At 54.7% G+C, this 26,993-nt stretch overlaps 1 protein-coding gene across 1 annotated transcript in view; it reads right to left on the bottom strand.

Moving 5' to 3' along the window:
* Positions 1 to 3,259: 3,259 nt before the first annotated feature.
* The window catches only part of HCN4 (hyperpolarization activated cyclic nucleotide gated potassium channel 4), a 73,371-nt gene continuing 49,637 nt past the window's right edge, over positions 3,260 to 26,993 (bottom strand). The window contains exons 3-7 of the mRNA XM_051982331.1: positions 17,767 to 17,985; positions 10,923 to 11,069; positions 10,421 to 10,661; positions 9,047 to 9,211; positions 3,260 to 8,681 (exon numbers count right to left, since the gene is read on the bottom strand). Of these exons, the coding sequence (XP_051838291.1) occupies positions 7,321 to 8,681; positions 9,047 to 9,211; positions 10,421 to 10,661; positions 10,923 to 11,069; positions 17,767 to 17,985 (2,133 nt within the window). The 3' untranslated portion in view covers positions 3,260 to 7,320. The remainder of the gene's footprint in view (positions 8,682 to 9,046; positions 9,212 to 10,420; positions 10,662 to 10,922; positions 11,070 to 17,766; positions 17,986 to 26,993) is intronic.

Raw genomic sequence — 26,993 nt, 5'->3', positions numbered from 1 at the left:
AACTCTCTGATGTCTATCTTGCCTCAGTTTCTCCGGCATTACGCTAAGTCAAAGAAAAAGAAAAAAAGACCTATATGTATATGTATAAAAAAAAACCTAGGAAGACTTATATGAACTGATGCAAAGTAAAATGAGAACAACTGGGAGATCACTGAGCACAGTAATAGCAACGTTATAATGATCAAGAATGAAAGACTTAGTTATTCAACCAGGAGGACAATGTGCTCGGAGGCAACAAAATTACGTGATGATCAACTCTGATGGACGTGGTTCTTTTCAAGTGAGGTGATTCAAGCCAGTTCCAATGGTCTTGTAATGGAGAGAACCATCTGCACCCAGAGAGTTCTGTGGGGACTGAGTGCGGATCACAACATAGCATTTGCACTATTTTTTGTTGTTGTTTGCTCCCTTTTTTTCTCTCTCTCTCATTTTCCCCCCTTTTTTGGTCTTTTCTTGTCAGCATGATAAATGTGGAAATATGTAGAGAAGAATTGCACATATTTAACCTATATTGGATTACTTGCTTGTCTAGGGGAGGAGGTGAGGGGGAAGGAAGGAAGGAAAACTTGGAACATGGGGTTTTGCAAAAGTGAATGTTGGAAAACTATCTTTACATGTATTTTGAACATTATAATCTCTTATTAAAAATTTTTAAAAGACTTAGATACTCTGATCAATACAATAATCCAGGATAATTTCAAAGGACTTATGATGAAGAAATGCCATCTATTTCCAGAGAGAGAGAGAGAGCTGGTGAACTCTGAGTGCAAATTAGAGTATAATTTTCTTATTTCATTTTCCTTGTTTTTTTAAAAAATCTGGCTAATATGGAAATATATTTTGCATGATTTCACATGTAAAATTGAGATATTGTCTTCTCAGTGGGAGAGGGAGAGGGTGGGAGGGAAGGACAGAATTTGGAACTCAAAATTTAAAAAGAAAAGAATGTCAAGAATAAGTAATACATTTTAATAAAGTGTTCTGGGGAAAATTAAATGCTCTAGAAAAAGTGGGTGGGGAAAGTACGGGAAAATTACACAGAGAAGATGGCACTTGAGCTGAGCCATTGTATGACTTAGTGGAGTCATGGAGACTCTAGTTCAAAGCTGGCCTCAAACATGAACTGTGTGACCCTGGAGCAAGTCACTTAATCCATGTCTGAATTTTTTATTTGTAAAATAGGGATATACCTCCCGGGGAGATTATGAGTATAATAACTGTCAAGTGCTTAGCACAGTGTCTGGCAAGAAGTGAGCCCTGCATTAATGCAAACTGTTAATGTTATTGTTGCTATTATTATTATTAGCATAACATGTCAGTGGTAACTAGCTCTGTGACCAGAGACGACTCACCCTCCCCGTTGGGCATCTGTAAAATGGGGAGAAACAGCGCCAGGAGTACCTGCCTCGCAGGATTGTTGTGAAGCTTAAATAAGCAGAGGAAATGTGCCCGCTTTAAAAGCCAAGGAAATGCCAGTTTATTCTTCTGAAAGTTGGATTTATGGGATGCATCTCCTCGTGGGGAGAGGACCCGTTTCCAAAATCCTGGTAGCGGGCGAAGCCGCGGCAGCTGCAGCCAGCAATACAGCCCTGCCCGAGCCGACCGAAACGAGGCGGGCAAGGTCGCCGGGAGGCTGCCTGTGGCGGCCTTAAGTGCCAGGCTAGGACATTTCTTCCAGAGGCAGCTGGGAACGGTTTCTATTTTGGAAGGAGGAGGATACAGTCAGACGCGTGGATCGGAGAGGTTGCTGGGGACCGCGGAAAGGGGAGTTGGGAGACTTAGCGGTTCTCTGGTGACGACTTCCATGGTCTCAGGGAGGCCATGATACAGCTCAAGGTGCCGGTCTGTGAATGGAAGAGGGGGAGGAAGGAGGAGCCGGGTACAGGATGTCCAACGTGAGACAAGGGAGTCTCTCAAATACGACAGTCGGCTTTCAGTTTGGGTGACTGGGGGGGGGGGGGATAGTCCCACTGGCAGAAACGCGGAGGTCGGAAGGAGGGGCAGGTGTAGGATGGAGTCAGCCAGCGTTCGTGAAGCTCCTACTATGCGCTAAGCGCTGCGTTGAGCATTGGGGCTGCAGAGGAGGGGGAGGTTTCTGCTCTCAAGTACAACCTAACTCTTGAGATACAAGCAGCCGCGTACTTTAAAGCTGGATGACTTGGAGATAACCTCAGGGGGACAGAACTATGATTAAGGAGTTCTGGGAAGGATTGCTTGCAGAAGGTGGGGCTTGAGCTGAGGCTGGAAGAAAGCCAGGAAGCATGGAGGAGAAAGCAAAGATTTCTGGGCCTGGGGATGAGGAAAGGAAAAGACTAGTGAAAAGACGAGTGCCCTGTGGCCCTGTGTGCGAGGAGCAACCAGGAGGCAGGAGCAGGGGGTTGCAGAGTGTGTGGGACAGTGGGGGGCTTACGGTCAGGAAGACTGGAAAGGTGGGAAGGGCCCGGCTTATGAGAGCTTAAAAAACCCAAGCAGAGGATTTTATATTAGATTCTGGAAGAACCAATGGATTGTTTTTTAATAGAGAGAAGACCTGGTTAAACCTATGCTTTAGGAAGATTAAGGTAATATCTGAGTGGAGAATGATTTGGAAATAGACTTGAATCAGGTAGATGAACGGAAAGATGGGGGGTTATGAGGGTCTGCGCCTGAGTGGGAGGAAATAATGAGGTCCGTTTTGAAGAAGTTGAGATGGAGGTTCTGACGGGATAGATGAAGGCGTCCCAAAGCCCCCTGGGAACGTGGAACTCGAGCCCCGGGGGAATATGGGAGCTACATAGCAAGCTTTGAGAAGTATCTGTGGAAAGGTAACAAACATAGCAGCCCCGGAGATGGGCGGGGAGGAGAGATGGGATTCAGGCTCGGAGACCACCCACCCTTCCAGGGTGGGAGAAGGACGGACCTGCGGAGCAGACCTAGAAGCAGACTCTGGGAGTATCCCGGGGCATCCATAGCTGAAAATCTGCAGAAAGGCCCAGCAGGAGGAGGACCGGGGAAAGGTCACTGGAGCTAGCAATTAAGGGCTCTTTGGCGACTGGGGGAGAGCCTCTGTCGGGAGCCAGATTCCTGGCAGCTGCCAGGCACGTGCCCACCACACCAGGCTGCCCAAGCTCCCGGGGATCCCCCTTCTCTCCCGTCTGGCCTTTGAAGCGCTCCACAGCCTGGCTCCAGACTCTAGCGAATGCCCCACCCCTGCGTATCCTCAGCCCAGCCCCTCCCCCCAACCTCCTGCTTCCAAGAAAGGACCCCGGGTAAGAGGAGGTTGCTGAAAGTTTTTGTTTTATTTAAATAAAATATACAATCCGGTGCATTCACCGTTTTTCTGTTTTTAAAAGTGGAAGATTCCAAAATGGCCAGCTCTGCGGGGGAAGGGACGGCGCCTGGGGTTGTGAGTGGGCGGCTGGGGGAGGGTGAGGAAGATGGGGCGTCCAGGGCCCCCACGGCACCCCTCCCCCAGCCCGAGCTTTTCCACCACAAGCCCTCGGTGAGTGGGAGCCCCGATCGCTCCCCAGGGGAGGGCCAGGGGCCAGAGGTGGCCCTGGAGGCTCCCCCCGAACCCGCCCCCCACAGTCCCACCAGATCTGGGGGAGAGCCTCGCCTCGCCCCCTTGGCGGCACGCTTAAGAGACCCATGGCTGGGGCGAGTCCCCGTCCAACCGGCTGCTTCTCCGGCTCTCTCTCCCGCCCTGCCCGTTGGGGACACCCGCCCTGCTCGTAGACAGAGTTCGCGGGAGCCTCCATCAGCGGCCCGGTTTTGAGAGCACTGGGAACGAGCCCTCTCCCTTCCCCCCCCGCACCCCAGAAAACCCCACCTTTCCCAGAGCGACCGGTCCTGCGCCTGAGACCCCCCCTTATCTGTTGTCTGGTGCTGAAGGCGTTCTAAGAGCCTATTCGCGCGGCTGCAGACAGCCCCCTTCGGTGTTCGTGGGTGGGAACGGGAGCTCGCAGCCGGACCCCCGACCTCGGAGCTGGGAGGGAACTCCCGGGACCCTCGGTCCGCATCAGCACCCGAACCCCCGCTGGGCTCGGTCCGCTTGCCCGAAGCCTGCCGGTGAGCAGAGCTCGCGCTTTCCAGGCGGACCGAGCCGGGGGGCGGACCGCGCTGAGCCTCTCCTCCGGCCTGGGAGCCCCTCCCGCCCGGCCTGGGGCCCCCTAACTCAGCCCCCCGGAGCCAGGCAGAGTCCGCTGAGCCCTCAGTGCTGGGGGGCAGGGATCACACACCCCGCAAACTGTTCTTTTTTTTTGCATGGAAAGGTCCCTGACCATACAGCAAACCGGCCAATCAGATTTTCCATCCGGCACGGCCCTGGGGCTCGGAGGGGGAGCGGGGTCCGAGGAAGGGGGAGGCTTCCGGAGCCACGATCTCTGGGTTGGGTCGCGCCCGGCTAGGACCGACCTTCCCCCCGCCCCGCCCCCAGCAGCCCCCGACCTCTCCTTCCCTGCCCTCCGGGCCAGCGGAGCCAAGGGAGACTCCCTCCCTCACTGGGCCCCTCCGCAGAACAGGTTATTGTTGGGGATGCGGCTAAAGGCCTAGAGAGGCTGGGGCCCTTCCACCCATCCCATCATCCCGCCGTGTTTCTTCCCTGGCCGCTCCCCCCCAAGGACCCCCGGGATCCTAGGGATGCCCCCATTTCAGATGCACTCATGTACACGGGGGGAGCCTCGTTGACCAGCCCTCCTCCAAAGCCCCTCTAACTCCCGATGGGAAGCCAGGCTGTCGGTGGGATTCTGACCTAAGGTCTGGCTTTCTTCTGAGACAGTCCCCGGTCATCCCGGGGCTCCCAGGCTCTCTCTCCCAGTCTTCCGCCGTCCATCCCGGGCTCCCATTCTCTCCTTCGTGACTAAAACGTCCAAGTTCTCTCACCCAGAATTCCCCGGTCCCGATCCCTTGGGGGTGAGGCTGAATAAGGAACCTTAATAAGGTAGGAGGTCTCGGGGCCATTTCTGGGGCAAAGGCTGCTTCACACACTCACTTAGCGCGGGACGGGGAGAGCCGCAAACGCCCCCCACCCCGCGCTGGTTTCTTCTCCGTCAGTCATTGATTAAGCACCTACAGTCTCCCCACAGCGGCCCCCGGGAGCAGGACCCCCGGGCTGGTTCCCTAAGGGTGGGAGGCGGGAGCGCCGGCGGGGAGAGCGGCTTCCTCACTTGGGCTCCTTGGGAAGACCGGGACTGGAGGCTGGGCAAGGAGGTCTGTGCTGTCCTCTGCTGCTCCAGAACCACAAGGGCTCTCCGCTGCCTTTGGGACAGGGAGTCAAGAGACCCCAATTCTACCCCCGATCCGATCCTTCCGCTAATCAGCGCTTCCAACGACTTGGGGCCAGTGCTTGTGTCCTCGTCCTGGAACGTTGGCCAGGTTTCCTTCTCCTTCTAACACTCTCCGATCCAGGATTCAGACTCAAGAACAGATTGCCCGGGGGGAAGCTCCCCAGTTTCCAAGCCCACCCTGCGTATCCATGCTTCTGTGGGGGGTTCTCCAAAGCTCACCCCATCGGGTTTCCTCATGGTTCCCTAACTGCACCCTTGCCTCTGCCCCATATGGAACCCCCTTTCTCACTCCCAGCTTCACTTTTCACAGGCCAGCTGAAGCCCCCTCCTCTCCCGCTTTCCTGGAAGCCTTCTAGTCTACAATGGCCTTTTCTCCCAGGACCCCCCTCCCCCAGCTTCTGTGTTCCCGCTCCCCTTGGCCTTTCCCGCCAGTTTTCTGGGTATCACCACTGAGTTTCCTGAGGATGGGGTGACGTCCCCCAGTACCTAGCCCAGAGGGGGCACACAGGCCATGTGAAGAATTGAAAGGAAGCCGTTTGAGAGGAGCCACCGGCCAGGGGAGATTTTGTGTCCCCAAGAGTCCGTCCTCGGCTTCCGGGTGACAGCAGGCCTCCTTCCCAGCACCACCAGCCCCGGACAGTTCCAACTTCGTGCTCCTTGGGATTTAGGGCGGTGACTGATCCCGGGCAGGGCAGGAAACCCTCCGGGACCCCGGCCTTAAGGCTCACTCAGACCTCCAGCTTTTTGTCCATTCCTCCGCTCTCAGGGAGGCACTGTGCTTTTAGCTGGGGGGTTTCTGCCTCATTGAGGCAGGCAGGCGGGGGGCTGCTGGGGAGCAAGGCAGGACATTGAAGCCCATCCAGCTGGAAGCCCTGTCCCCAGGCAAGAACAACTCCCCACCATAAAACTGGGGCAGAGAGGGCCTGGAGAGAAGAGTCTTGGAATTTGGGAGCTGGGAAGACCCTTGGGATCATCTAGTCCATCCCCTCATTTGGGGAGGGGAAAGAAGGGACCCCATCCCCTTCCTTCGGGGAGTCACCGGCAGAGCTGGGATTGAGACCCAGATTATCCGACTCCCCGAAGAGGGGGCGCTCCACGAGTGACGGGGGAGTGGGGGGTTAGGTAGGGGTCCCTGCTGAGATGTGGGTGGAGGTAACCACTGTCTCCCTGCCCTGAGGCTGGGGAGGGGTGCTGCCCTGGGGCCATCGGCTCTGGGGAAGGGGGCTGTACAAAGCTGGGCGGGGGGCCCGGGGGCCCTATGTACACTATGGCCTGGGCTGCCAGGCACTGTTGGGTTAGAACTACAGCAAGTGTCTGTTTTTGTCAGTATCTACATGGCTATACAGGCGCTAGGTGCTCTACATGTACACTTCATACATACATACATACATATACATATCGATAGGTTCGTGGTAGAAAATTGCTAGGCTGGCCGACCCCGACCCGCTCCGCGCGGAGCTCCCTCTCCCCGACTCCAGCAGACCCCTCCCCACGGGGAGGCGCAGAGGGCGGAGGGCAGGGGGAAGGCTGGGGAGGGGGCGGGACGCTCTTCAGTCTCTGGAGCTCAGGTCCCTCTGGTCGGGGACCGTGGACACTCGGGTCTAAAACAAGGAAGGGGGCTACGTTTTCCCCGGGCCATTCCCACCCTGGACCCCGTCTGGCTCCCCAGGACGTGTCTGACCCCCTCCCCGCCCCGACTCCTCAGCAGTCCCGCGGGGGCTCCCAGCCCCTCCCTCCCCCCTTTCCTCAAGTGGTAAAATAATCTATAAAAGCAAGTGACCCCCAAATGTACGGCCCTAGGAGTGCCTGGAGCTTTCCTGTCTCGGGCTGTGAGTGTGGGAGAGGGTTTCGGGGTGGGGGGTTAGTATAATTATTACTGTTATTGTTATTTTCCTAATCACAGTTAAACCTGAAGGAAGAAAGAAGGGAAACATAAAAGAAAGGTCAGGGGCAAGAGCAAGAGCCCGAGTTCATAGGTTAGAAGGCAGTTTGGAGCGGACGGGTGGCTCAGGGGCACCCACCAGCCCCGTAGATTCTCGGCCCCGGGGGGCGGCAGTCAGGGAGGGGCCCCCGGAGAGGCGGCTTCGGCCCCAAACAACGGTGGGGGTGGGGGCAAAGAACCTGAGGACGTCTGCCGAGGCAAGGTGACCCTCTGGGCTGGGCCCGTGCCAAAGGGCCTTCCGAGGGGTCCAAAGCCCCCGCCCCCGCCCCGGAAAGGTGGGAAGGCGGCCACGGACTCCCCTGAGGAGTGAGGGGAGCCCCGCAGCAGCGTCTGAGCCCCGTCCTGAGGAAGGGCTGGTTGAGAGGCTGAGATGAGCTTGAGGTCCTGTGTGAGGCGGCCTGGGGCGAGAGGCGGGGTTCCTCGGCGCTGGGGGATCTGTGGCGGGGGGCTGGAGGCGGGGGGCAGGAGCAGGGAGCCGTGGGAGCCCGACGCCCGGGGTGGGGCGCATTGGAAAGTTCTCCCTGGGCCTGGGCTCTGACTGGGGGGGCTGAGGCCTCTGGGTGTGAAGGCCATAGAGGACACCCCCCCGGAGGCCCCCATGGCAAAGGGCAGCCTCTCCGGCTGCATCGGCGACATCCCTAATGCACTTGGTGGGACGGAGGCTGGGGAGGAGGCTCCGGGAGGTTGGACCAGCTGCCCCGGGCTGGAGGACGGCGAGCCGGCGGAGGCCGGAGGGGGCAGGAAGTGTTCCAGGAGGCCCAGGCCCCCCGCAGCCCCGGCCAACGGCTGCACTTGGGTGCCGGGAGGGGACCGGGTGCGGCTGGGAAGGGGGGTGAGCAACGGGGAGTCGGAGGAGGAGAGGGAGCCGCCCGAAGCCTTGTGGAAGTGGCCGAAGCCGGCGGCGGCCGGAGTGGGGGGAGCCGCCGAGGCGGTCTCCAGCGGAGAGCCGCAGGCCCCCGGAGCGGGCGGCCCGGGACCGGCGGGCGGGGAGCTCGCCGAGGAGAAGGGGCTCAGCCCCGCCGGGGCCGAGAAGCCGGCCAGCTGCTGGATGTGGAAGGAGGACGAGGACGGCGTGTCCAGCTGGGACGGGGTGCTGGCCGGGGAGCCCAGCGCAGAGGGGATCAGGGAGTGGAGACGCTTCAGGTGCCTCGGGGTCTGGCCGGGAGCCAGCGAGCCCAGCCCGGAGCCGGCCCCAGTCGGGGGCCGGAAGATGGCGGCAGGGAGGCGCGGGTGGTGGGTGAGGGCGATGGCCACGGAGGTGGTGGCCGCGGCCGCCTGCAGCGGAGCCTGGATCAGGGGCGTCCAGATGACCGGCGTGGGCGTGGAGGCCGCGGCCGACTGGACGTGGTGTGCGCAGTGCGCCATTTCTCGGTCGTGCTGCACGATCTGTTGGATGATCTCGTTCTCCTGGTAGTTAAAGACTCCTGAGTTGAGGTCGTGTTGGACTTTGTGCAGAAGGATGGAGTTTTTCTTGCCTGAAGGGAGCAGAAGGAGGGAAGGAGGGATGGTCAGCAGGTTTTGTGTCCCGGGAGCCGGCCCCGGTGCCCCGGGAGCTGGGTATGCAAGGGTGAGCGTCTGGGACTGCCCTCGGGAGGAGGGGGCGAGACTGGGTGGGCCAGCACGAAGGGACACGGGGGACATATGGGTGACCCTGGGCAGAGGGAAAGAGCTGGGGGGCATGAAGAATTAGGGACAAATGCTCCGTCTCGGGAACTGGCAAAGCCCGGCCTGCCTCCCGTACGGGACCCGCGGCAAGTCCCCATCCCGGTCGGGCCCCCGTTCTCCCCTGTCTTCCGTGAGAGTCTCTCGTCCCTCCCCACTCCCTTCTGCCCCCACTCACCGATGCGGTCCAGCCGGTCCAAGGCCACAGTCTCAAAGGCCCGGCGCATCATGGGATATTCCTCCAGGACCTCGTTGAAGTTGTCCACGGACAAGGAGTACAAGCGGCAGTAGGTGTCGGCCCGGACGCTGGCCGTGCGCCGCCCGCGGGTCAGCAGACATATCTCTGCAAGCCAAAAGAGGGGGAGATGGGCGATCCGGCTGGACGAGGGGCGCCGAGGGCCGTCAGCGGCTCTGGTTCGGGGCACTTTACATGAAGCCTCGGTTGTGGCTCCGGGTTTTAAGAACTCAGACTAATGCACTGACCAGCCGGAGGACGTCACGGGAGGGAGAACCGGCCCGTCGGCGGGCGGTGGGCAGAGCTGGGGATCGGGGCAGTTTCCAGAAGGCAATTTGTAATTGTCCCCGGAAAGTCACTAATGGGGCATCTCCTCGGACACGGAGATTCCACCAGGCAAAGGGACCAAAGAAAGAGGAGAAGAACCCACACGGACGCAAATATTGGTGTTTGCTCTTTTGGAACTGGCAGAGAACTGGGATCTGCGGGGGGACCCATCGACGGGGACCGGCTGAGCGAAGTATAGGAATATGGGAATCTGAAGGAATACTACGGTGCTGTCAAAAATAAAATTACCGAAGATGGTTTGGGAAAACTGGGAAGTCGCGTATGAACCGAGGCGGGGGGAAGCGAGCAGAACCGGGTGAATATTTTACAGAATAGCAATATTGCAAATAGAAAGCGATTTGATTCTAAGCAATATCCTGAGCAGCCGTGAGGCCGGAAGACCCGCGATGAAGCAGGCTGCCCACCTCCCGACAGGGAAGGGAAGTTGGGCTCTCGGTGCAGAATGAGACATTTCCAGCCATGGCTAATGCAGGGGCTTGGTTTTTGCTTGACATACTTGCTCACAAGAATTCTGTTTTTCTTTTTCTTAGTCAATAGTTAGTGAAGAGGTGGAAGGGATAGAAAATTAATATTAATATTTCTAGGTGGTTCAGTGGATGGAGCACCAGCCCGGAATCAGGAGGACCCCAGTTCAAATCTGCCCCCAGACACTTAACATCTCCTGGCTGTGTGACTCTGGGCAAGTCACTTAACCCCAAGTGCCTCAGGGGAAAAAACAAAAGAAAAAATACAATTGAGTTACAATATTTAAAAAATAGCGAGTATTGATACTGTCTGACCCAGAGGATGGCACTGCCCTCCTCCCCTTCCATTTCTGCCCTCTGGCCCTGCCTTCACGGGACCCCGGTTACCTCGGCTCTCCCTGCGCTGGGCAGTAACTGCCCGTTTCTCCCCCTCCGCCCCTACCCCCGAGGGTTGTCCTAACCCTTCCCCGAAGGCTGCCCCGCACTAGGGACCGGCCCCACGTACCCCCGAAGTAGGAGCCGTCCGCCAGCTTGGTCTCCTTGTTGCCCTTGGTGAGGACGCTGACCACGCCGTGCTGGATGAAGTACATCTTCTTGCCAATGGTGCCCTCTCGGATGATGTAGTCGCCCGGCTGGAAGACCTCGAACCGCAGCTTCGTCAGCATGGACGTCACAAAGTTGGGGTCCGCGTTGGCGAAGAGGGGCATGGAGGCCACCAGCTTCCGGCAGTTAAAGTTGATAATCTCCTGCGCGGTCAGAGGCGAGGAGGGGGTCGGGCCAGAGGTCAGGGAGCAGGCGGGGGGTTGGCCAGGGGGGCGCCAGCGAAGGCAAGGGAGAGGGAAGGAGGGGAGGGGGAGACACGGGAGAGAAATAGTGAGCGCCCCGCAGGGAAACAGAGACTGCAGCTCCCCCCACCCCCTCCCCTTTGTAGGCCCTGGAAGGAGTGTCGGTGAGGGCGGCTCACGGGCCCCTGCCTCCCAGCGCTCCTCCCTCCGTGACCGGCTCACCTCCCGCAGCGGCTCGCTCAGCTCGCCCAGGATGCTCTCCTCGTCAAACATCTTGCCCTGGTAGCGGTGCTCGTAGTAGTCGTGGATGCGCTGGCGGGTGTCCGGGGGCAGTTTGTGGAAGGACATGTACTGTTCCACCTGCTTGTACTGGGCCGGAGAGAGAGGGGGCAGAGGTCACGGGGGCAGCCAAGGGAGAGCGGGGAGCCCTGGGGCGGGTCTGAGAGATGGATGAGGGAGGTGGGAGAGAGAAACAGAGAAGAAAAGAGAAGAGAGAAGAAAGAGGAGAAGAAAGGAAGAGAGAGGAAAAGAAGAGAGAAGAGAGGGATGGAGGAAAGAAGAGGAGAAGAAAGGAGAGAAGAGGGGAGGAGAAGAGAGAAGAGGAAAGGAGGAAAAGGAGGAGAAGTGAGAAGAAAGGAAGAGAGAGGAAAAGAAGAGAGAAGAAAGGGATGGAGGAGAGAAGAGGAAAAGAAGAAAGGAGAAGAGAGGAGGAGAAGAGAGAAGAGAAAGGAAAGAAGAGAGAAGAAAGAGGAGAAGAAAGGAAGAGAGAGGAAAAGAAGAGAGAAGAGAGGATGGAGGAAAGAAGAGGAGAAGAAAGGAGAGAAGAGGGGAGAGAAGAGAGAAGAGGAAAGGAGGAAAAGGAGGAGAAGTGAGAAGAAAGGAAGAGAGAGGAAAAGAAGAGAGAAGAAAGGGATGGAGGAGAGAAGAGGAGAAGAAAGGAGAGAAGAGAGGAGGAGAAGAGAGAAGAGGAAAGGAGAAGAAGAGAGAAGAAAAGAGAGAAGAAAGGAAGAGAGAGGAAAAGAAGAGAGAGAGAGAGAGGGATGGAGGAAAGAAGAGAGAAGAAAGGAGAGAAGAGGGGAGGAGAAGAGAGAAGAGGAAAGGAGGAAAAGGAGGAGAAGTGAGAAAAAAGGAAGAGAGAGGAAAAGAAGAGAGAAGAGAGGGATGGAGGAGAGAAGAGGAGAAGAAAGGAGAGAGAGGGGAGGAGAAGAGAGAAGAGGAAAGGAGGAAAAGGAGAAGTGAGAAGGAAGAAAGAGGAAAAGAAGAGAGAAGAGAGGGATGGAGGAGAGAAGAGGAGAAGAAAGGAGAGGGGAGAAGAAGAAAAAGGAAAGAAGAGGAGAAGAAAAGAGAGAAGAGGGGAGAAGAAGAGAGATGAGAGAAGAGGAAAGGAGGAGAAAGGAGAAGAAGAAGAAGAAAGAGGAGAAGAAAGGAAGAGAGGAAAAGAAGAGAGAAGAGAGGGATGGAGAGGAGAAGAAAGGAGAGGGGAGAAGAAGAGAAAGGAAAGAAGAGAAGAAGAAAGAAGAGAGAAGAGGAAAAGAGGAGAAAGGAGAAGAAGAGAGAAGAGAAGAAAGGATGGAAGAGGAGAAGAAAGGAGGAGAGAGGAAAAGAGGAGAGGAAAGGAGAAGAGAGAGAGGAGGGGAGAGGAAAAGAAAGAAGAGAAGAAAGGAGGAAAGAGGAGAAAAGAACCAGAGTGACATGGGAATGAACGGGGATCATGGGTCAAGGACCATTGCAGGGTCCCCTTCCACCAAAGGCAGTTCGTGGGTAAGGAAGAAAATGGAGACCCCTTGGGAGAGAGTCTGCTTGGTCCCCTTCCACCTGAGGAGCCCGTCTCCTCCCACATGCAAAGCGCCATAAATTCTCAAGTTGGTCCTCGTCCCAGCGCGGACGCCATGGCCGCAGCTGTAACGTCGGGGTCTGTTACTTCCTCGCTGCCCAACTAAGAACTCACTCTCTCGTTCGTTAGACAAACATGGAACAAACAGTGGATACAAAGGCAGAACCCAAACGGTCCCTGCCTTCAGGAGCTGCCGTTCCCTTAGGGTCGAGGAGGGAGATGACAAAGGAGAGAATGGAAAGGAGGCGGGAGACTAGGGTGGGGTGATTTTGGGGGGCTGGGGTGGGGTGATTTCGGGGGGCTGGGGTGGGGTGATTTTGGGAGACTAGGGCGGGGTGATTTTGGGGGGCTGGGGGGGGTGATTTTGGAGACTAGGGCGGGGTGATTTCAGGGGGCTGGGATGGGGTGATTTCGGGGGGCTGGGACGGGGTGATTTCAGGGGGCTGGGGTGGGGTGATTTTGGGAGACTAGGGCGGGGTGATTTCGGGGGGCTGGGGTGGGGTGATTTTGGGAGACTAGGGCGGGGTGATTTTGGGGGGTTGGGGCGGGGTGATTTCAGGGGGCTGGGGTGGGGTGATTTCGGGGGGCTGGGACGGGGTGATTTCAGGGGGCTAGGGTGGGGTGATTTTGGGAGACTAGGGCGGGGTGATTTTGGGGGGCTGGGGTGGGGTGATTTTGGGAGACTAGGGCGGGGTGATTTCGGGGGGCTGGGGTGGGGTGATTTTGGGAGACTAGGGCGGGGTGATTTTGGGGGGTTGGGGCGGGGTGATTTCAGGGGGCTGGGGTGGGGTGATTTTGGGAGACTAGGGCGGGGTGATTTTGGGAGGCTGGGGTGGGGTGATTTTGGGGGGTTGGGGCGGGGCTGCAGAGGGGTCCTGGAGGGTCTCTGTGTTCCCTGAGGCAGCCACTTGTGTGGAGGCAGAATGAGGAGTGCGGTGGGAGAGCGGACCCCCCGAAGGGGCAGCCAGGAAGGCCACGGAGCCGAACTGGGGCCCGGCAGAGGGAGCTGCGTGTTGTCCGCAGGGCGCACTGATGTCACACCCGCACTGCCAGAATTAATTGTGACCGTTACAAGAGCAGCGGCCCACAGCCGGTTCTCAGCTCTATAACCAGGACTTATCTGGGTCCTGTCCCGCCCGCGTCCTCCTGTCCCAGATCCCGGCTCTCCCCACGAGGCTCCGAGACAGAAAGCCCCTGGCCACGGACGGGAGCCCCGGGCCAGCCCCGCGGCCTTCTCTCTGGCCAGGTCCCCGCCGGACACCAGAAGGAATCAGGGCCGAGTCTCCCTGCCCCGGCTGGTGCCCTCTTTGGGGTCGGCCTGGGAGAGTCCGGGATGCTCATGAGAACGCTGCGGAGGTGGGGACGACGCAGGGACATTGGGGGGGGTCCCCTCGGCGGCTCTCAGCCCCTCCCACTCCGACGGCCGCCCCAGACCGCCCCACCCTCCCCCCACAGAGCTAAGAAGGCCAAGGTCATGGGCACGAGCCCTGTTCGGGGTAAATGATGTCACAGAAAATGACAGCTCTGTCCCTGCCCCTCGCACAGAGCCTTCTCCAGCTGAGCCGCCCCCGCTCCCTCCCTACTTCTAATGCCGGACCGACCCCTACCCAGGGGAATGCTGGGAAATGTTTGACAATCAGATATTGGGGCAAGGGTGGACATACAACATACCATTAAGAGTAATATTTTGTCTAAAATCTGGACAACCAACAAAACAATAAGCCAAGCCTGAGTCAAATACCTGGTACTTGTTGATTTCTAGGTGTAAATGTTGACGCTGAAAATTTAACAACCAGCTTTTGGAGCGGACCCCGCCACACCCTTTATAGGGACCACAGACTAGCCTCGATCTTAGCCCATTTAACGGTTCCCCACTCCCAGTCACAGAGGGATTTTGGACCTAACCTCACACCGTCAGAAGTTTGCCACGGCCTGACCGCCCCCCTCAATTCCTGCACGGACTGACTCCGGTTCTGAGCAGCGTCCCCTGATCCTGGCCACAGACTGGCCCCCAAACAGTCACAGACGAGCCTCTGTGGTCTGAGAGGGTCTTTGTCATTGACATTGGGAGACTGGTGGGATAAGAAGCGGTTTCTTTTAACAGACGTTTTGCTGAAGGCTGCTTAGGGCATCCCCCGAACAGGTGTGGGCCATGCGGCAGGAGGGCAGAAGAGAAGGGAAGGGAGTGAATATTTATCTAGAGCCTACATGTGCCAAGAACCAGGAGGAAAAGACCCTACAAGTAGCCTCCTCTCTGGTCAAGAGCCAGACGGCCTCCAGATGATCCCATCCTCAGCCCTCCAAGGATCTAACGAATAATCCCATCCTCAACCCCCCAAGGGCCTGCCAGGTGACCCCATCCTTAGCCCAGAAAGGGCCCACCCGATGATCCCATTCTCAACCCGCAAAAATCTACTGAATAACTCCATCCTCAACCCCCCAAGGGCCCACGGGATGACCTCGTTCTCAGCCCACTACGGGCACACCAGACGGCCCCATCCTCAACCTATCAAGGACCTGCCTGAGCAAGTTCTGCCTTCCAAGGCGGCTTCTCTGGCTGCCCCCTCCCACAGGGCTCTCTCCCTGCTCTGACTTCTGTCTCCTGGAAACGTAGCTGGGACAAGAGGGCCGCACACAGGGGCTGAGGAGGGGCCGCACACAGGGGCTGAGGAGGGGTCCCCGCACAGGGGCTGAGGAGGGGCCGCACACAGGGGCTGAGGAGGGGTCCCCGCACAGGGGCTGAGGATGGGTCCCCGCACAGGGGCTGAGGAGGGGCCGCCCACAGGGGCTGAGGAGGGGCCGCACACAGAGGCTGAGGAGGGGTCCCCGCACAAGGGCTGAGGAGGGGTCCCCGCACAGGGGCTGAGGAGGGGTCCCCGCACAGGGGCTGAGGAGGGGCCGCACACAGGGGCTGAGGAGGGGTCCCCGCACAGGGGCTGAGGATGGGTCCCCGCACAGGGGCTGAGGAGGGGCCGCCCACAGGGGCTGAGGAGGGGCCGCACACAGAGGCTGAGGAGGGGTCCCCGCACAAGGGCTGAGGAGGGGTCCCCGCACAGGGGCTGAGGAGGGGTCCCCGCACAGGGGCTGAGGAGGGGCCGCACACAGGGGCTGAGGAGGGGTCCCCGCACAGGGGCTGAGGAGGGGCCGCACACAGGGGCTGAGGAGGGGTCCCCGCACAGGGGCTGAGGAGGGGCCGCACACAGGGGCTGAGGAGGGGTCCCCGCACAGGGGCTGAGGATGGGTCCCCGCACACAGGGGCTGAGGAGGGGCCGCCCACAGGGGCTGAGGAGGGGCCGCCCACAGGGGCTGAGGAGGGGCCGCCCACAGGGGCTGAGGAGGGGCCGCCCACAGGGGCTGAGGAGGGGTCCCCGCCCCTACCAGGGTCCCTCCTTCTATAGCAGCAGGACTTCGGCTGCTGTTCCGTATTCTGCTGGGGCAGGTCAAGGTTGAGCAAGGGAAGGGGAGGGAGCTGAGCAATAATTTGCCATGAATATTAATGCAGCCACCGCCAGGGCAGACAAAGTCACCCGGGCCTCTGGAGAGGCAGCTGAGAGAGCTGGGGCCTTCTCTGCCGCCTGTTACTGGGCCCGCGCTTTCCCCGGCCTCGGTCCCTCCATTTGGGGAGAGGGCATGGTGGGGCAGAAGGGATGGGGGCCCCTCACGGAGGAAGGACTTTACATCTGCGAATACGGCCCTTTGTGTGCAAGGCTCTCTGCGCCTCGGCTCTAACCTGGCTTCCAGCCTTGGAGTCGGGGTGCTATGATCAAAGGAGTCTGGGACTTGAAGGCAAAGAGCCCGAGTTTGAATTCTGTTTCCAAACCTTCCAAACTAGGATTTTGGACATCACTTAACCATCCGGAGGGGTTTCCTTATCTGTGAAATGAAAGGCTCGGATCGATGACTTCCAGGGTCCCTCCCTTTCCGATCCCTGACCCCCTCCCAGCTCCAGGATCAGACAGAAAGCCCTTCACCATCGGGTCTCTTCCAATATTTCCGATACCTTTTCTCCCTTCTGTGAGCTCGGCTGGCAGAGCTCACCTCCAGGTGTCCCACCCCCAGGCCTCCTTTTCCCATTTGCACACTCTCCCTCTTCATGCCCCGTGGGCTTCCTTCAAGGTCCGTTCCAAGGGACCTGGTTGAGGAGCCTTTCCTGGCCGGCCCTTCCCTCCCAGGGCCTCTCCCGAGACCCCCCATCCGGGCGGGTCTGTCTCGCTCCTGGCCGCTCGCCCGCCGCCACCCCCCTTACACGGCAGCTCTCTGAGGGCAGGAACTGCCTCTGGCCCCCAGAGCGGCCCTGGGCCCGCAGGGATCTCCACCGCCCGTGCCGAGGACCGCTGTGTCTCCGCCCCCCCATCCCTTCCTAGCATCCCTGCCTTAGTGGCCCTGTGTCAGGCCGCGGCAGGCTGCTCACGCCCCGCGTTAGGCCGCAGGCTCTCCCAAGGCAGGGACTTGTGCGTGTGGAACGTCCGGGGGTCCGGCACACCCCCGCGGAGACCCTGCCTCACGTCGGGCTCAGCCCCTCACGGCCCGAAGGCTCCCCCTTAGCCCCCGCCCACAGTCACCAGATTTCCCCCTTTTTGGTCCCATAGCTTTTTCTTCACCCCCCGCCCCCCATGTCACTGCCCTGGCAGAGCGTCACTTCCCCCGCCCCCCCCCCGGTGTCCGAGGAGGGGGCTCAGTCTGGGTCATCCTGGGCCTTCATGCTTCCTTCACTCCTCCAGTCACCTTCATCTAACACCAGGTTAGCCCCCACACCCTCTGCCTTCAGACACAGGCCTCACTTCTTGGCTCGGGATCCCGAGTTCCCACAATCCGGACTCGTCCTTTGTGGTTCTCACTGGGGGGATGGTTCCTGCTCTCCCCCTCCCCACCCCGAGATCCTGTCCTAGGCCCCACCCTGCTCACTGTTTGGCTGTGGGGCAGCTCGGCCGTGGCCGGGGAGGTCTAGGAAACACTTGCGAGGGCCCGACTCCTGGCCCGCCGGGGAGGGTCCCCCAGATTTTCCCCAGACTGCTTGGGCACCGCGTCCCACCGAACCCCGCCGGAAGGAAGGGAAGCAGGCGGGCACATAAATCCCGCTTTAGGACGCCCTGACCAGAGCCCCTTTCCCAGCCATCACCTTTGCAAAAATGGGGCTAATCCCCGCCGTCCTCCGGGCTCCAGGGCAGCGGGCGGCCCCCACCGCCTCTCCTCCCCAGTGACCGGGACCCCCCGAGCCCAGCCCCCCCTTACCTTCTCCTGGTACTGGCGCCTCGAGGAGTCCAGCGACTGGATGAGGGCGGTCGCGTGGCCGATGAACATGGCGTAGCAGGTGGCGCCCACGATCATGCTGAGCATGGTGAGCCAGACGTCCGACATGCCCATGGGCGCCTGCTTCCCGTAGCCGATGCAGAGCATGTGGCTCATGGCCTTGAAGAGGGCGTAGGAGTACTGCTTCCCCCACGAGTCGTTCTGCAGGCGGGCGGGCGGGCGGACGGACGGACAGGCGGACGGACAGGCGGAGAGACAGACAGACGGACAGACAGACAGACGGACAGACGGACAGACAGACAGACAGACAGACAGACAGATGGATAGACAGACAGACAGACAGACAGACAGCTTGGGTTAGGGTTGGAGCAACAGAGCCAAACCAAAGGGAGACTACGCAAAACCTCCCGGGAAAAGTCATGGGGACTGATGCAGAGGGAAAGAAATACAACATATGTTAACCTGTGGAACGTAAAGGGATAAAACCAGCTGTGGGGTCAATGCCGAACAATTACCCATGCGTGTGGTTTGAAAATAAAACGCTATCATTAAAAAACATCCGGGAAGTTTGAGAACTCGGGTGAGATGCTGAGACTTCTACAGCCTAAAGGCTTCTGCCTCCTCCCTGGGGGAAGGGGGTGGGCTGGGACTCCATGGACCCTCCCGACGCATATTCCAGCCGTGAGCTCCGTCTGACCAGGACGCGGGTCCCAGATTTACCTCCTTGTTGCCAAAGATCCTTTTCTATCCCCAGTAGGAGGATGGGGAATATCGGGCCCCGGGGAGCTGGAAAATCCATGTAAAACATGTTGGCCCTCCCTTTGGAACAGGAAGTAGCCCAAATTATTACGGCACTAAAAGATAAAATGCGCTGCCCTTCCCCAATTCTAGACATTTATTTTATGCATTTCCGACTTTCTAAACTTTCCTTGCGTCCTCATGTGTGACTTCTGCAAAGCTTCCCCCCAAATTCCCAGTTAACTTCCTAGGACGACCTGGAACATATGGAAACTGCTGGGGAGCTGCAGTGGGGAGGGGTAACTGCCCTGTGTTAGTGACGGCCGCTCAGGGCCGGGAACCTCCTCTGGCTGAGACCGAGCCCAGCTGGACCGAGTATTTCCCTGGCCAGGAGGCCCCGTCAGAGGTGGCCGGGAGGCCCACTTGTCCACGCCACCTCAGACAGACCTAGCAGGGTCCGTTATGTGGGGAGGGAGTGGGCAGGCGGAGGACAAGGAAAGGGGGAGAGCCATTGGAAAGTGACTTTTACAATGAATATAAATAATATAAAAGTCAATAAAGACTTAAAAAGTCACCAAATTCTCAAATGACAAGAGAAGCAATTATCTTCCAAAGGGCCAGGAGTGTGTGTGTGTGGGGGGGGGGGGAGTTGGGAAGGGAGAAGGAAAGGGTCTTAAGGACCGTGTGGTTTGTCGTGTAATGATGGCAGGACGAGAGACTTCTGTTCTGTCCCAGCCCGGCTGCCCGAGTGAGATCATGTGCCCGGGAAGAGGCAAAGCTCCCTCTGGCTCAGTCAGAACCACAAAATGGGGCCAGTCCCATGACTTATTTTTGCACTTTCATTCCCCCACATTGTCTGTTCCCAGCAGAGGTTTCCATCACAGACTCGCAGACCGGGCAGGAGCAAGACCTACTTCTGGGCCAATCCCTCCGGAAAGGCGGCGGCCAGCCCAGCTCGCCGGTCACCCGAGGAAGGCTTCTGGCCGGGTCTCCTCCCTGAGTGACCAGGGGCTTGCTCAGTCCGCCCTGGTAGCACTCCCTGGACCTCCTGGCACAGAAACGATATCAAGAAGGCTTGGATTCAAATCTCACTCGCTCTGTGCCTCTGGAAACTCAGTCTCAATTTGCTCTTTTGCAAAAAGTAGATAACGATGTGCAATTCCTACCTCAGACGGAGGGGAGGCTGAATGACAGCCTGAAAATCATTACATCACAAGCCCCCCTTGCAGATTTAAAGGGGATTATGTCATTATCTATAAGTCATCAATATCAACTAGGTAATGCACCAGGACATTGATCTTTTAGTTTATATTCCAGGAAATTGATTTTAAATATCCTCCTACAAATTGAAATCCATTGCGTCTCATTGTTCAATCAGAGCCACAGATTGTTAAGAGTTGGAAAACAAGGACCTCCAGGTCATCTAGTCCATCCCTCTGGAGCCTCCCTGACAAGTGGCCATCCAAAATCTGAAACAACGTCCTGCTACTTTTTGGGGCAGTTCTAGTTGCCTCTTTGTGATTTCAATCATTCAATAAATATGCATTTAAAAAGTTCCTACTAGGGAAGGAGATCATTCTTATTTGTAAGTTTACAATCTGGATGCCGGGATGGGGCACATTTAGGGGTAGACAGAAGAAATATAAAGAGAATAAATGTAAGATTAAGGTAGGGAGATGAGGTAGCAGCTGCAAGGAGAGGGAAGGAGGAATCGTGGAAGACATTCTGTAGAATGTGGTACTTGAGTTGTGTCTTGAAGGAAGAGAGGGCTCTGGGAGGTGGAGATGAGTAGGGAGTCAAATCCAGCCTCAGACACGTATGAACTGTGATCCTGAGTAAGTCACTTGACTTTTGTCTGCCTTATTTCCTCAACTGTAAAATGGGGATAATAAATGGCACCTACCTCCAAGTTCCTGTGAAGATCAAATGAGATAATATTTGCAAGGTGACTGGCAGGGGTGAAGTGACTTGCCCAGGGTCACCCAGCTAGTAAGTGTCTGAAGTAGGATTTGAACTCAGACCTTCCAAACTCCAGGTCCAGCACTGTACCCACGTACCACCTCGCTGCCACAGATTCATAAAGTGCTTAGCATATATTTATATTTATGCTGTATATTTATAAAGTGCTTAGCACATAGTTGATAATTAATAAATGTACATTCTCTTTTTTCTAGGCACTTCCTGAGTCACTCCCTTGCCCTCTGAAGCTAAGTAAGGTCATAAGGCAGTTTCTATAACAGTTCTTCAAATGCTCAAAAAGCAATAATTATGCAGCCTGCCTCCCATATAACATCCAGTTCCTTCCAGGGGGCATGATTTCCAGTCTCTCCCCTCTTCTGGACAAGGTTTCAATATCCCCGCTAACAGCTGGTGTCCTGAACTGAACACAGAACTCCATAAATGACCTGACCAGGACAGAGAGAGGCAGGGCCATCCCCGCCCCTGCTCTTGCCCTGTACCTCCCTGCATTAATGCAGTCTCTTCTAGAGGGTGAATCCCACGACCGACTCCTATTAAGCTATGGTCCACAGAGCCCTTAATCATTTTCACATGAGCTGCTTTCTAACCCATTTCCTCCATCCTGTAGCTGCAGCTATTTGCTGAATCCATGGAATCATGTGTATTAAATTTCATATTATCTTTAGCCCACTTATCGTTCCAGCATCTCAAGATCTTTTTGGACCCCAATTCTATCATGCAATGGAGTGTCTCCTATATCCCTGTCTTCTACATATTTGCTCACTTAAGTCATTTATTAATATAAATTAATTTTAAATTTAATTAATATAAAGTGAGTCATTTATTAAACTATTGAACAGAGCCGGGGTGGAATACAGAGCCTTGAGGCACTCCACTAAAGACTTCCAAGCTGATGATAATCTTTCAATCAACATTCTCTGGGTCTGGTGATTTAACCACTTCTTATTAGCATTCAGTCCACGTCTTCCCATTTCATCCACAGAAATATGATAATAAACTGGTCAAAAGTCTTACTAAGATGCATCTTTGGACTCTATGGACTTCTTTGGATAGGTATACATTATCTTTAAAAGGCAACAATTTGCTCTTGATCAGTCTCTAGAATTTTTCTGGAGTTAAAGTCGAGTTCACTGGCCTATCCTTTAAAATATCTGCCTAAAGTCAGGAGGACCTGAATTCAACTCTGGCCTCAGACACTTACTGATGGTTTGGCTCTGGACAAATCATTTCACTCGGTTTGCCTCGGTTTTCTCGTCTGTAAAATGAGCTGCAGAGGGGAATGGCAAAGCCACTCCAGCATCCTTGCTTAGAAAATGCCAAAATGGTGTCACAGAAGAGTCAGACACTGGAATAGCTGAACAACAAAAACTGGAACAATATTTGCTTTCATTCAAACTTTGGGCACCTTTCCCACTTCCACAATTCCTCAAATATCACTGACAGAAGTTCAGCACTAACATTCAGGGTAATTTGGGTGCTTGAAGATTAACTCTGTTCAGGCCTAAGGACCATCTGCTGTTTCTTCTCTTCCCCTTCCTTATCTCATATTTCAATTCTCTGAAAACCTTCAATCCCGTCCCATCTTTGCTAGCCTGAAAGTTATTCTTGATAGAGAAAAAGAAAAACAGCATCATACTTTAGTCATTCCACTTTTTCTCTGTGGTCAGTCAGGAGATGTTCTCTTGCCCCCTATTAAAAAAAGACTTATTATCTTTTGATGATAAAGCCTATTGTGATAATGATTTTGTGATTGCCTATTGTCATAATGGATTTTAGCTTTAGAGTTTTCCTTCAAACATACGGGTTTATGGATGAGCTCCCAGTGCAGCTACATGGGCCTTCTCTTTTTCTTCCATATTAGAATTGGGTGTGACTCCATATGGAAATGCCTTTCTTGGATAACTCTCTTTCCTTTAGAGCTGCTTTAGTTCAATCCAAATCAGTGACCATTTACTAACTGCCTACTATGGGCGAGTCACTCGGCGAGGCACTGGGAGTACAGAGACAAAAAATAAATGAAAAAGTCCTTCCCCTCAAACTTACATTCTACTAGACAGAACATGTAAACAAAAAATATACAGCATAACAACGTGAGGTGCAGAGAGCATTAATGAGTAGGGGGATCTAGGGAAGCTCACTAGGGAGGAGAAGATGAGCAAAATCATGGAAGAGGTAAAGAATCCAAGGTACTGAAGGTAAGGAAAAGGTAAGGAAGGAGCATCTATTATACCCGCCAGGGAAGACAAGGCCAGTCATTGGAATTTGACCTTTCTTAGCTCTAACTGTGAAATCCACTCTCTCAAAGTCTAGGGTATTCAGGGTGTTCCCTTCATTATCAGTCACAAATTCACTCCAATATCCCATGGTCACTGCCTCCCAAGGTTCCTGTCAGTTCTGTTTTACCAGTCAATTTGTCCTCATTGTTCACAATCACTTCAAGGATAGTGCTTCCCCATTTTGCTTTCTCCACCTTCTGAAGAATGAAATTATCAGCCAAGAGAGTCAAGAATTTGTTGGCTGTCTCTGCTTTACAGATATTGGGAAAGTCAAGCTCCCTTTCCTCAATCCTCCGTCTCCTCAAGGCACGTATAACTTTATTTCGCTATATCAGCTTTGTGATCTGTCAGGAACTCTTTATTCGATTCCTCCATTAATCCGACGGTATACAGTTGCTCTTGACATAACATGGTTTCTGTTTATTTTTTCCTTTGACCCTACCAAAATACTCCTTGCTGGGTATTTCACCTCCAGACCCTGTCCCACCCCTCGGCTTTCAAGATTTATGCAATAATCGACCCTCAGTTAGAATTTCATCGAAGGGTTGCCGTGGCGAAAAAATTCATCACCAAATATCTGGCCTTATGGTGATGACCCCAAGTTTCTTCGTGGAGAAAGATCCACCTTTTTTATTTCAGTAGCCTTCCAATGATGTGCTATGGGCTCAAGTCATAAAGCACAACAGTCTCTGAAGAATAGTTGTATGTAATTCAGAGGCCCATGACAAAGTCAGATGACAATGTACTGTTTAATGAAGGATTCCTTTAGATAAATTGCATTAAGGATGGCACTGGAGAGATGGAAGGTGCAGGAGGAATGATGGTCAGCCCCCAGGCTCTGCTAGTTTCCAAGAGCAGCCTCCCAACCACTCTCCTTGGTTAGTTGGCATTGCAGGTGAGTAAAGTGAAGCTTGGATTGGCCTTTCCCTCTACTCCAGAGCATTTGCAGTCTTTCCCGCCTGGTTTTAATCCAAGACATGACCAGCCATGTGTGACTGAAGCTCTGGTACAAGGGAATAATACAGAACTTTCTGGTGGTCCAAAGAAAGCCGAATCAGGCCAGAAAGTGCATATGCAAGGACCATCTCCTACTCTGCTCCCTGGTGATTTTTCTTTTTCCCCCCTTTTTAAAAATTATAATTTTTTATTTACAAGATATATGTATGGGTAATTTTTCAGCATTGACAATTGCAAAACCTTTTGTTCCAATTTTTCCCCTTTTTCCCCCCAACCCCTCCCCCAGATGGCAGGTTGACCAATACATGTTAAATATGTTAAAGTATAAGTTAAATACAACATATGTATACATGTCCTGGTGATTTTTCTACAAGGAAAACTAGGAGCTTCCACGTGGGAGAAGAGTGGCCACAAGCTAGATTTACCCACCCAGCCACCATGCTTCCATGAAGGCATTAATCCCATTTTTTTTTTGTTATTTTTTTCCTGATCATAAATCAGTATTAAGAGATAGAACTGACCAGGTTATATTCTTGTAAGCTGAAAAGTCACCAGAGGTCCTTGAAATAGCCCGGATCAGTAGTGAAGGTCTTTGGAGCAAGGTCATGGAGCTAGCCATAATGGCCAAGGCTGGAGAAGGACCAGTGAAGTAACTGAGGGACCAGAAGGACCAGCCCACGAGTGGGTTGACCAGTTAATGGAGACATGGAAGGAGCCAGCTCAGCTGAGAAGGGGAGCAACTCATCAGTCATGATTACCCTTAGTGGAAACCATGCTAAAGGATTCCCACAGCCATGGATTGTGAGGGACCCTTCGGCCCTGCATTTGTGACAAATGTGCCTTATTTATCCTTGCACTTCAAGGTAGCACCCACGCTCCTTTGGGAGGATGCCGTACTCGGGCCCTGGCTTTCATCCGACCAAGGCTCAATGGCACCTGTGATGTCACATTTAGCTCTCTGTATCAAGATCTCTCATTTGCTTCATTAATGGCCATTAATCTATAAATGATTCTAGGAAACAGTTTCCAAATAGGCAGAAAAGAAAGCTTTCCTTTCATTTGGCTTCTTTTCTGCCACTAGAATCCCCCTTTGTGCCTCATGGGCCATTATATGGCTCCTTTATGGGAGTTGAATGGGACCAATTTTCTTGCTGTTGTGTGTCATTTGTGGCCTTTTAGCTCAGTAGATTAATGAGGCAAAGGTTCCGGTGTCGGATTTTCCTGGGAGTCCTTTGCTTTAATGCGGAGACTCTTCCCCAGCTAAAGGTTGACTCTTAATTCTGGCACAGACTGACCTCCGAGTCAGAGCAGTCCCAGCCCCAGAACTACTGGTCCCTGATTCTGAGCATCCATTAATTCTCAATTCTAGTCTGACGCATCCTCACTCACATCTTGGCTCTGCCATTTACCGTCCCTTCCCTCTTCCAGGTTTATGTTCTGCCCTTGTAAGGCGAGTTGGACGAGCTGGTCTCAACATTCTAAAACTAGAACCTGGTGATCACCGACTCTACCCTCAATGCCATTTGCTGGCAGACCTTCCCTCCTCAGACTGTCTTACGTTTTACCTATGTGCCCTCACTGTTCGAGGGCAGAACCTCTTCGTTTTTATCTTTGCATCTATAGTGTCCATCACGGTCCATATCACATAGTAGGTGCTTTACTGACTTTGAATAAATGCAGCATCTTGGTCATGGGGAGAACAAAGTAAAAGGATGTAGATAACCCCAAGCCCATCACCACTGCCGAAAATGCAGGTGTCTGGGGCAGGCTATGTGTCCATTTGCCGTATGGGGAAACTGAGGTCAAGTGAGGGGGGTCATAAGTCACTTGCTCACGACCATTTAAGTGGGTCTGGGTTGGACCTGAGGAAGGAGGCAGCTCTCCTGGCAGCCGCAGGCTCGCCGGGGTCGCCATCAGGCAGACAGGTGGTATTGGGTCACCAGGGTGGGCTGCTCCCAGTCCCCACCAAGCCGAGCCAACCCCTGGTCCCCCAGGGCTAGCAGCTTCCTTTCTTAATTGCCAGAGCCTCAAGGGGATTCAGGGGAAATTCAATTCATATGTTTCTGATTCATTTACACTTAGCTCATCAAAAGGCTGTTTTGTAAGGAGCCTGTTTGATGCTGAATATGCCTCGGGTCTTTTTCACCATCTTTCAAAGGTTTTTCTCCTCCCTCTTGGAACAGGGGATTTGCCTTTAGACCAAATCAGAGACTCCGGAAAGTGGAATTTGCCAAGTGGAATCTGGTTTTCCCTGGTAGTGAAGCAAGGTTGGGGTTGGGGTTCATGGGCTCCCCAATTTATTCACACTTAAAGGCAGGATGGAAGATGCAGCTCAGAGCACCAAGCTCCCAGGAACCCTCAGGGAGTCTCTGGGTCTCTGAAACACTCATGATTTATCTTTTTTTTTTCCTGGCAAAATTTATATTTTAAATCATCAGCATCAGCATCAAAATGGAGCTTGGAGTGATCAAGCTTCGAACACCAGACCAGAAACTCTTCCAGTATCTGGTCCAGACTCCACCACGCTTGTTCTCCAGTCTCAGACCTTTCTAAAGCCTCAATCATCTCCCCTTTGAAATGGGTCAACGCATTCCAGCTCCCTCTGTGACAAGGACCCTTTGGAAGCCTGGTGAAGCCTGTATGGATCCCTTCTCCAAATAATGGATGTAAATGCATAAAATAAAACACGAAGGATTACTGAGGAAACAAATTATTTGGCAGTAATTAGCAAAAATATTTTAATAAACAAGTTGATGGAACCCAGGAGGAAGATTCCCTACTCTAAGGGGTCCCATGACAATCTAATGAGTATGGTGAAGAATATAAAATCTTTCCAGCATAAGCATGGCGGGAACATGGCTTTGTCCCATCTGGGGATGGGAAGCTTTTTCACCTTGGCAACTGCCATCCTTGCGCTCGGGGACCTGTGGCTCAGTGCTCCCCAAGCTGACACCCCCTAAAGAGCCTTCTCTCCATCAAGCCCTTTGGGTTGGTCTCCGGGCAGGGACAGAATCACCCTGTACCCCTTCCCCAGCTCATTACAGTCATAATTCAATTATTCTCCACCTACAGCCCTCCGAGGTATCATAGTTCCTAGTCCCGGCTCTGCTTGGCCAGCCTATTATTATCAGCCAGGGATGTGTTGGGCTTGGGCACCTTGGGAGCGGAGCTGTGAATGTTGTCTGCGGAGACCAGAGGTAGATGTGGCCCTGAACTGGTCCTGGATTTGGATCCTGGACCCCCCAAAAGAGAGATCCA

The sequence above is a fragment of the Antechinus flavipes genome, chromosome 2, assembly GCF_016432865.1.
Source record: "Antechinus flavipes isolate AdamAnt ecotype Samford, QLD, Australia chromosome 2, AdamAnt_v2, whole genome shotgun sequence".
Taxonomy (NCBI): domain Eukaryota; kingdom Metazoa; phylum Chordata; class Mammalia; order Dasyuromorphia; family Dasyuridae; genus Antechinus; species Antechinus flavipes.
The sequence above is the reverse complement of the archived record's forward strand: the minus strand, read 5'-3'. Positions and strand labels throughout refer to the sequence as shown.